General features: G+C 37.5%; 1 protein-coding gene across 2 annotated transcripts in view; it reads left to right on the plus strand.

Annotated features, from left to right (window-relative positions):
• The window catches only part of NET1 (neuroepithelial cell transforming 1), a 20702-nt gene extending 10321 nt beyond the window's left edge, over positions 1-10381 (plus strand). Inside the window, exons 1-9 of one of the 2 annotated variants that reach the window (XM_072401857.1) lie at positions 3097-3349; positions 5321-5428; positions 5694-5861; positions 6210-6369; positions 6467-6543; positions 6685-6942; positions 7101-7271; positions 7810-7996; positions 8536-10381. In XM_072401857.1, the coding sequence (XP_072257958.1) occupies positions 3257-3349; positions 5321-5428; positions 5694-5861; positions 6210-6369; positions 6467-6543; positions 6685-6942; positions 7101-7271; positions 7810-7996; positions 8536-8933 (1620 nt within the window). In that variant the 5' untranslated portion in view covers positions 3097-3256 and the 3' untranslated portion in view covers positions 8934-10381. Of the gene's footprint in view, positions 1-3096; positions 3350-5320; positions 5429-5693; positions 5862-6209; positions 6370-6466; positions 6544-6684; positions 6943-7100; positions 7272-7809; positions 7997-8535 lie in introns of those variants that run through there. The other variant, XM_072401856.1, reaches the window with a different exon arrangement.
• The last annotated feature ends 331 nt before the right edge of the window (positions 10382-10712 follow it).

Raw genomic sequence — 10712 nt, forward strand, 5'->3', positions numbered from 1 at the left:
AAACTCAAACCTCACCCAAAACAAACAAAATACACTTACCTTCAATCCCGCAAAGCAGTCGATTGGTCCGGAGGTCTCTTCCATCGGGTCCGGCGTTGTCCCGGCATCAGTCGGCGGGCGTGTTGGGCATTGGGTGCAGAGTGATTAGTTGCCAGGCTGAAACATTGTAACATGGTTGTTAGCTGTGCTCAGCCTGGTGTAAGCTCTGTCCTTCAGGTTATGCAGGACTTTTTCCTCTGGCTGGCAGAAGGCCCCTGGAAATGTAACTAGCAGCCCTGGATGATTGGGCAGAGTTAAAAAAAAGTAAATTTGTTGCTGTGCCCTATTTGAGTGAAGTAAATCCCTCCCGGGATGCGTGACGTAGGTATCCCGGGAGGCTTTGCGCTCCCATTTCATTATCTTGGCGATGTAGAATTAGGAGATGGTGCTGCACCACTAACCTTTTATCTTACATAAAAGGGTTGTCTACCCATTGAGTTTAGGTACGCTTATCTTTAGCTACTCTAGCTTCTAATTATATATGAGATCGGTTACCCTGTGTTGTGTGTGTTTTGTCATACAAAAGCATGTACTAACACAACCAGTTGTAAGTAGTGAGTTATAATATGTAGACAGAATTCTGAAATTCTCACGCTGGCTTCCTGTATCTCAGCATTAATTTTTATGGCTGTGAATATTTTTCTCCTGAGTAAAGTCACATTCATTATACTACTCTGCCACTTTAAAAAATGACTAATTTCAATGTTTACTTTTTTATAAGGTACTACCCTTGTTTCTTGGCAACAATATCCAACACATATTAGAGATAATATCAGGCAAATACTCCTACTCCCTTTTTGCTAAGGCATTATAGAGTTAAAGTGTAGATAATTTTTTTTTTCTATTTTTATGTTCAGTCTAAGGGTGACCAGAAAAGTGGCGTATACACTATGTCGCTTTATATAGTATGTTGACATTCCCTTATGAACATAGAACATTGTGTGTAATATTACCCAGAGCAATTAATAGGATTGAAGGACCAAGCCCCTGTTTGTGCTGGGCAAACATCTAAAGGGTTTTTAGTGGGTGCCAGGAGCAAAATTTTACAATGTGAAACTTTTGTGTAGTTGTGGTCAGGTGGCCAATCTCGTTCATCAAATTACATTTGAATGGATTGTTTTTGAAACCCCCGAGGTATTCTCATGTATGATGTCTGATGTTTTTTTGATATTTCCACCTAACATATTCACCTGCCAGAGAGGACTAGGACTAAAGATTCACTTTATCATAAAACTTCAGTCACATGAGTAAATACAAAATTGAAATATCTGGATTTGTGATCCCGTGCAGCCAGTCTTGTAATCTTCAAACAATTTTCACACTACCCATCTTTTGATTCAGATCTGGTTTTTGGATAGAGTGGTTATAGGTTAGAACCACTGCTGGGTTTTTATTTTTAAGTCAACAATCCATGCCACATTCTGACCACCAATGTCACCATGATTGAATGTAAGGGTTAATTCTAAATATTTGCCCCAGAACAGAAATAGGCAGCGTACACACATAAAATTTTTGTTGTTGGAAACAATTTTTCATGACCGCTCTCGGGTACAGATGAATAAACGAGCGCTGTAGATAAAGCGCCGTTCTGTTTTATTTTGAAAGGGGAGGGAGGAGGAAGAGCAAACTGCACCCCGCTGTGCTTTCCTCCATTGAGTTGTATAGCGGCCATTTATGGATCTGTTCTGATGGATCCATGAAATACATTGGTGACTGCTGTTGACATGTCAGATTCTCGCCAAAGAGGACCATGATCCTTGGTCTGGGGTGATAATCATCTGACGTAATTATAAATAATCATCTACCTATAGAGGGGGAAATGTTCTAATCTAAAATATTCTAATTGTGTCCGCTTATCAAGCAGAACTAGAACACTGCTAGTACAGCAAAGTAAAGATAACATTAAATATTTATTGTTCATCTTTTAACTGTCAGTGGTGGTATTGTATTTTGAAGATTGTGTAAAGCCAAGATAACCCTCACTTTATCCCAACTTGAAATAGTTATTGGCTTTACATACACTTGTAAATGTTAATTGTTACTGGATTACAGTAAAGTAGATTAAAACTTTCCTTTTTTGTAATGAGCAGGAAATGGTTTAATCCACTTTTTCCATGTGTTGTAAGGGAGATTTTCCTTCACTTTCTGAGCCTGAGATACAATACAAAGTAATCGCCTCTTTGGCAGTTGTCCCTGTAATATGGGTTCTTAGTGTATTGGGTCATTTCCTCTCACTTCTTTTTCTGACAAACCTCTTCCTTCACTAGTCACACTTATAAAGATGAAACAAAATGCATTGCAGGTAGGGTGGAAATGTTTATTTTGCTCTGAAAGTATAGCCAGTCTAAACATGATCTAAAGCAGAGTTTGTCTTAGAATGTACAGAGGCCCCAATTGCAGCGCATAGGAGGGAACTCTATAGAGGAAATGATGATCAGAAACTAGACATGCTATAGGTGTGACTGGACACTGCAGAAGACTGAGAAACCAGGGACAATTTACATGATTATATTACTGCTTTGCAGATTGTTTTCACAGCTGACCACTGAGCTTTAAGGGCTACATGCAGGTACTCTGACTGTAGTCTGATCCTAGAACCACTGCCATGCTCTCTGCCCCCTGACCAGCAAGATCTCACCAATCAGGACACACACAGTTGTCAAAGGCTTGGCCAGGTATTCACATGTGCACTGCAACCCCGCTTATTTTTATGAAGAGTTAGTAGGGGATAGAATGTTGGTCACATCTGTATGAATATTTGGAGCTTTACTTACATTTGCACAGATGTGTGTGTACTCATACATAGTAAACGGCTGTATGAAGATTTCTTGGAAAAGAACAGTTTACTTTTTTTGTGCTCAGAAATCTGTGATCTTTTCTGTGCTGCGTTGAGTAAGTTGTCTAGCTTGAGGCAGAATGCTGTGTAACTGGATCCATAGAATGTAGGTGTAGCAGCTGTCAGACAGATGAGCTGCTATTCATGGGAAGACGCCCAGGAGGCAGCTGGCTCAGCTCCTCCCCCCTATAAGTACAAAGCACACTGCAGACTTTCCTGAGCTCACACCAGTTGCAGCCAGGGAAGTATGCAGTATGGGAAGGAGCTGTGAGTGTTTCTTAGCACATCGGAGACTCGTTTATGAAAAAGTAGCTGCTCCACACAGAGCAGAACTTCTAAAGTGGATTAGCTGTGACTCCAGTGCGGGAAATATTATAAAGTATGGTGGCTCATGATGAAATTGGAGGTCTGTTGCCTATCAAAAGGACTATTCAGGTCCTAGCTGTTCAAAATCCAGCTTCAAAGGAGCTAGAGGTATGGGTATATCTTTATTATCATTTCTGAAAAAAGCTGCTTTTTTTATGGTAACTAATAAACTTATTCTAGTATCGGAGCTACTGTGTATACTTTTCTGAGATCTTTCTTGTGTCAGCGGCAAGTTGGTGCATTAATAGTTTATTAGACTAATCGCTAGCATGTGGATTTCTGTCTCATGGACATTCTAGGCTGGTGTTTTGAATGTCTTGCATTAAAATACATTTGCCTGGTGTTAAATCCTGATTTCAAGACACTGCTTGCCGCCTTTATGAAGGATTTGCAATGTGCTTTAAGCTGTTGTAACTTTGTGTTAAACCAGGAATCCTTTCCTTAGTAAAGCCACCCAAAGTGTCTGCTCCAAAGCATTAGTTTGTTTTCTGGTTATTTTATGTCTATCTAGCTAAGTTTATTTCTCAATGTCCCCTTCCAGAAAGGAACAGTGTTGGAGAATGTATGTGTGATGTGACATGGTGACTTCTCTTTTTTTGTAGGTTTTTCCGACTGTTGGTTATAGTTATATTTCTGCAGCTATGTTTGTTGTTTTCTTGTTACGAAGCTTAGACGAAACACTTTATTTGTTTTGGGCTCATTTTCACCCAACTTTCTGTCTTTAAGACATACATTTAGGCTTTACTTGCACAATGTTTTTTGCATTGTTCATTTTTTTTTTTTTTTTTTTGCCTTTCTGGTGTAAAATATCACAACCAAATGGAAAAAATGCATTTTTAGTATGAGCCATTAAAGAAGGGATACATCGTAACCTTGGTGGGAGTTGTGTCTGAGTGAAGGGAGTTGTAACTGTGGCAGTAATACATGAGGTCCTAATGCATTTCCCATTGTTTGCTTGATTATTGGTGTCTGCTAAAGATCCTTGGAGTATGTTGCGTTTCAGGCAAAACCAGTTGTAAAAGTTGTTGCTGTTTAAAAGCTGTCATTTAGAATGAGTGATTTAGTTCTTGAAGGCATACTTTTCATTATTTAAAACAAGAGGGTTCTTGTCTTCTATCTGCACAAATGTTAAAAATGTGCCCTTGCAGCTTGTGTTGGTGCTTTTGTAACGTGAAGCCGATATATGCGACATTAGGACGTTAACACCTGTCTTTCACTAGACATAGAAAACTATTGTCTATTGTTTGATTTCTCTTTTAGTAGTTACTTCAAGAAGGAAGTCCTCCATTACCTTTGCTCTACATACAATAATCTGAATGAATAAACTAAAATCCAAACCCTTGTCACATTGATGTGAGATTAGTAGGTTTCTTCATTGCTTCATTTAACTAAATGATTACATATGTGGCCCAGTATTTTTATATCTGCATATGGTTCATTTTTCCAAAAATTGGGGCATGACAGAATTGCTGCTAAATGTTGATTATTCATGGTGCAAATGACCAGCCCAAGGGAAGGTTTATTGTACATAGTACACCGTTTGAGATCTAATTTTACATTAGAGAAGTTCTGCTTTTAACCTAACATCAGATCACCATCATTCATAAAGAATAGCTATGTCAGGATATTGTTTCATTCAAATTTTGCCATCCTGCTGCAATGTTTTAATGAAAGAAATGGACAATTTCACTTTTACATTTGTCATATACAGCAAATTTTGTGGACCTGAATTTATATATATTTGTTATAAAAGTTCCAGTAGAATAAACTTACCACTTTGTTTTCTTGCCTTTTAGCTTTAGATAGTTCAGTCCCAGCAAATTATTTCTGCAAGCTTGTCACTTAGTGCTGTTATAGATGTTTCTGCATGAAGGGACTGCCCTTTGAACAGTTACTTGGATTACTTTTGTTGTTCTGGTTAATACAGCTTGCGTGCAGACAGACTAAACTACGTTAGTCTGTATTGTCTATGTTCCGGTGTGTGCTGGTTAGCATTTCATATTTTGTTTGTGTTTCAGTGCATTTTTTTTTTTTGCTGTACGACCTCCTAATTAATACAATGTGTGTTTTACTTTGTAGGAGCCCAGCAATAAGAGAGTACGGCCTCTAGCACGTGTGACATCATTAGCCAACTTAATATCTCCTGTGAGAAATGGCGCAGTTCGGCGCTTTGGTCAAACTATCCAGGTAATTGGAAATAAAATGACATATTAACATAATAAATGCCTACAGTTTTAATAGATTGGCATTGTCCATGGTTATTTTTCTAAAACTACCTGGGTGGATATGTGTCATGTTGGTAGGTCCTTATGGATACAGACATTTTGTTCTAGTGCTATCTCAGTGGTTGCAACATTTCCCATGCGTGAAATAATGTTAATAAAGCCCTAATGTTTTGAACAGTAGCCTGCATCACAATTCCTAATTGGAATTTTACATTTCTATCCATCAGTCATTCACCATGCGAGCTGATAACAAGTCTCCGAACAGTTCAAGCAAGACCTGTAGCAAGATGGCTGCCCCTACCCCTTCCAAAAGAAGGAATAGTGTCCTGTGGTCTGAGATGCTAGATGTCAATATGAAAGAAACCCTAAGCACCAAAGAAATTAAACGGCAAGAGGTATGTTTAAAGCTGGGTCTTGCATTAAATGGAAATGGAATAGATTGTCACACCATTTCCTTGCTTGATAAAACCGTAGAAAATGATATGGTGTGTATTGTTCAATGAAACCTAGAGAAAGACCTATTGATGTGATATGAGATTTCTGTACCTAATTAAAGGGGAGAGTAGCACATGGATAGTAGGTCCCGGGGAGTTTGTTGATTTGGCACTTGGCTTTGATAGACTACTATCTGTTCATGGGGGGTTTTTGAGTAAAGGTTATCTTCATGACAGTAATCCACTTTTTATTAGCTCTTGCATCCTAACATGAATATATTCTCATACATGCATTTGTTTGGTTTGAAGGCTATTTATGAAATGACCAGGGGGGAGCAAGACCTGATTGAAGACCTTAAGTTAGCAAGAAAGGCCTACCATGATCCAATGCTGAAACTTTCCATAATGTCTGAGGAGGAGCTTGCCCAGATATTTGGAGACCTAGATGCCTATATACCTCTACATGAAGGTATGTTAAATTCATACCACAAACATTTTATACCTTTTTATCTTTTCTGGCACGCATTAAATGTCTTCATTTTTTCCTATTATCTTTCTTTTTACAGAATTTCTTTTAAAACTTAGAGAAGCAACAAAAGCTGATGGGACCGTTGGACAAATTGGCCATATTCTGGTTAACTGGGTAAGTTTTGAATGTTGCAATTTTTTGTACCATGCAAAACAAAATACAGATCAGTAAAATAGTCCATAAACATCTTTGATTCTACACAGTTACATAGTAATAGATCCTTTATTATTTCTATTTTTTATTTTCTATCACCAGTTACCCCGTTTGAATGCCTATAAGAGGTATTGCAGTAACCAACTGGCTGCCAAAGCCCTATTAGACCAAAAGAAGTTGGACAGGCGGGTTCAAGACTTTCTTCAGCGTTGTCTTGAGTCGCCATTCAGTCGTAAGCTGGACCTTTGGAGCTTTCTTGATATTCCCAGAAGCCGCTTGGTGAAATATCCCTTACTACTGAAAGAGATCCTGCGACACACTCCCAACGAGCATCCTGACAGCAAGAGTTTGGAAGAAGCTGTAAGTGTACTCAGAAATTACTTTTTATTTTTAAATGTGACATAGGCCTTAGCAGTATGTACGTAGACTTATGCATTAGAGCCTTTAATATTAGAACCTAATGTTGTTTATGTAGGGTCATTAAAATATTCAGTGTATTTCTTTTTTTTTATTTGCAGCTGTGCTTAATCCAAGGTGTGCTTGCAGACATTAACTTGAAAAAGGGAGAATCTGAATGCCAGTATTACATTGACAAGCTGGAGTATCTTGATGAAAAACAAAGAGACCCTCGGATAGAATCAAGAAAATCGCTTTTGTGTCATGGGGAGCTAAAGAATAAAAATGGCCATGTAAGTGATCGATCGGTATATAACATGAAGTCAGATAGTACAGATAATTTTTTTTTATTGCATTTATAAAGTAATCGAATAATCAATTATCATTTTATCATTTTATGCTTTTGTAACACAACTACTGTAGTGATAGTGGGTGTCTTTTAATCTATCTCACTGCGCATGCGTGAGATTGGCAAATTTTTCTCTTTGCGCATGCCCCCCCCCTTTTTTTTTAAAGGGTGTTGCACCTAGAAACTTTTTTTTTACCTTACATAAAAGGGTTGTCTATCCTTTTATGTAAAGTGTAAATTCTGAGGTTAGGTACGCTTTAATGAAGTGTTTTAAATGCAATTCTTGCAAAAAGGAACATTCTGCAGTTATCTTTTTTTTTATCTTTTTTGAAGATATATATTATTTGTTCTGGAAGATTTTTTTTTTATTATCTTTTAGATTTCAAGTAAAATAACTAGTATTATATTTTTATTTCAAGTAACTATTAATCCTGGGTATTACAGCCTCTTTTAAAAGTTTTCTTTATTTTTCCTCTTCACAGAAGCTGTATCTCTTCATGTTTCAAGAAATTCTGGTTCTAACCCGTCCAATTACAAGGAATGAGCGTCAGTACTATCAAGTGTATAGGCAGCCCATCCCTGTCCAAGAGCTGGTGCTTGAGGATCTTCAGGATGGTGATGTTAGGATGGGTGGATCATTCAGAGGAGCCTTTAGCAATTCAGACAAAGGTATGATTAACATTTGGATATTACTATAAACAGAATAAAGAATTGCAAATATTTTATTCCTATAACCCTATTCCTAATAACCCTAGTCTAGAGCAGCGCACTGACTGTGAGAGGGACAGTTATATGAGGCTGTAGGGCTTTTTTAACTTGAACATGTGCTGACAGGACGAAAAAGCACTGTTGATGACCTATAATTCCTTTGATACAATAATCCATTCATATTTTTGAATCACAAATGTATCTGTTTGCTTGGAGTTTAGCTTTAAAATGATTCCTCCTTCAAAATATTGTCAAAGAAATTGCTGATGTCATAGGCTGAAAACCTTGCTTATTCAGAAGTTATTAGACATAAGATGTTTGGCCACTGTAAAATGATCTGATGGCCATATACAGTTTTGTGTGACACAAGTGTTTATATGTTTGAACCAGGAATGCACCCCTGGTGTCAGTGTTATCTTGAAAAGAAATTTGAAGGTTTTTTGAACCTGTGAACTATTTATTATCTTTTGGTTAATTTATGCATTTCTTTTACATTGTAGCTAAAAATATCTTCCGAGTTCGGTTTCAAGATGCCTGCTTAGGCCAGAGTCACACACTCCAAGCCAATGACGTCTTTCACAAGCAGCAGTGGTTGAACTGTATCAGAACAGCCATTGCCCCGTATCAGCATGCTTCACCAACGGAACTAAAAGAACTCCCTGACCTCAGTGAGGAATGTGAGGAAAATCATCCTCCAGCTCAGAACACAAACGTCCAGCGAAGGTCATCTCCCATATCTGGCATCGTAGAAATGGACCTTGAAGAAAATGCAGACAGTTCCCTTGTTGGCTCGCCAGAGGATCCAAAGCCTGGGAAACTTCAAAGAGTTCTGACAGGCAGCCGGAAAATGCGAGACAAAACACAACAGAGCGTTAAAAGAAAAGAAACTTTAGTATAAGTGAAAAATTGTCCCCATGGCTGGACTTGTTATTTATACATATTGTATATTTTTATCTTTAATGTGAGCATACTGGGATTTTTTCACTGATCCTACTGTATTTGTTACTCTCCCAGTTCCCATTCAGTGGCAGCTACTGGTATGCAGTTAACACTGTTAAAAATCAGAGTCTTGTTTTTTGGGGTATGGAGTATGGTGATTTAAATAATGAAGAATGCTGCATTGGTATCAACTTATTTTTTTTTTTTCTGCCTCCATTTGGAGAAATGTCTTCTGTTCTGAAGTTCAAACAGTATTCTTTATAAATAAGCTCACATTTGTTGAGACAGCAATGTGGGGGATTCCAAGCCAAAGTGGTATCTAGTACCTAGGGCTATATTTGATGTTTTTGTTTGGATTTCCCTGGCAGCAAGCCATTAAAAATGCTGTCTGTAACCTGAGCCAGTAGATTTTTTTATTACAGAATGGCAAAGTATGCCCATTCTACAGCAGTCTTACATGTACGTGGGAAAAAGACAGACTCTGGGGTTTAACAGGTTATTCGTGTTACCTACTGGAATCATTGTGGTTATTTTGTTTACTGTACATTCCTTTTGTGTGTTTGCCAAGTATTTAATTTTTTTAATGTAGTATAGAGGGTTTTTTAATCAATTTTATTGTATTTTTGAAGATTTTAAAAACTTCATATTGATTCCCCTAAGATGCATTTTTTTTTTTTTCAGAACACTTTTAGGGCAGCTGAAATACAGAACTATGGTCAGTTTTTTTTTCCTTCAGTTTAGGAAGGTTTAAACTTTTGTTGGGTTGTGTTAAGGTTTTAGAGAGATGTAGCAGATAGTGAAGGAGTTATGTGCTGTAGACTCATGCAATGAGTAATGAATTAATATGTTATGGCAAGCAGATTTAGGCCAGAGGCCCCTACCGAGTAGCTTGTGGATGTCATGTGACCTTGGATACTTTTTGTTCAATTACGTGTAGACACTCAAAGGTAGTTTATGGCTCACAGGCTACCACAGGTTGGGACCGCTGCTTTAGGAACTATGGGCCATGTATATGGCATATGTGTGATTTAGTTGGTTCTTGTATGTCGTAGAAGGCCAGACGGTATGTTATGAACAGATTAACAAAAATGAATTAATATAGTTAAGTACGAAAGGTACGTATTACCAGATGCTAACATGATGGATGAAAGAAACTAATTATACTGTAATAAAGTTTTTTTTTTTTTTTTGTTACAATTGGTCAATCAGTGTTGTAAAGAAATTCACTGCCCTTCCTATTTACTGTGCTGTTGTCTGCATATACTGTAAATACTGTTTTGGTATCTTGAATATAATGATGCATTGTTGGGAACTTGGTGACTGTACATAAATGAAATGCAAGGTTTTGTAAATTTACCTGTACAGGTATAAGTCTTCAAATACAATAAAAGAAATCCCTCAACCGGTTTTCTGATGTGGTTTCACTTAAACTTCTCCCCTGTAAATACTGAAAAACAGCTTAAAGAAGAATAACATCCTAGAGCTTAGAAAGGTTTGAATGTCTTGCAGGGAAGATGCCCACTCAGTTCATAACCTTGTCCAGACAAAAAAAGTACAGGAAGTCTTTCTAACCTGGGTTCATGGCCCATAAAAAAGCTGATGAACTTTACAACCCTTGCCCACTCTTATCAAAATGTAATTAAAAGATTTTGGCTGCAGTTTAAGATTAAAGTACCAAGTAAAAACTATTTTCAACAAGTTGAGCCAAGTATAAATATTGTGGAACTTTGGACAAAAT

Source organism: Pyxicephalus adspersus, chromosome 2 (assembly GCF_032062135.1).
Source record: "Pyxicephalus adspersus chromosome 2, UCB_Pads_2.0, whole genome shotgun sequence".
In the NCBI taxonomy this organism is placed as follows: Eukaryota; Metazoa; Chordata; class Amphibia; order Anura; family Pyxicephalidae; genus Pyxicephalus; species Pyxicephalus adspersus.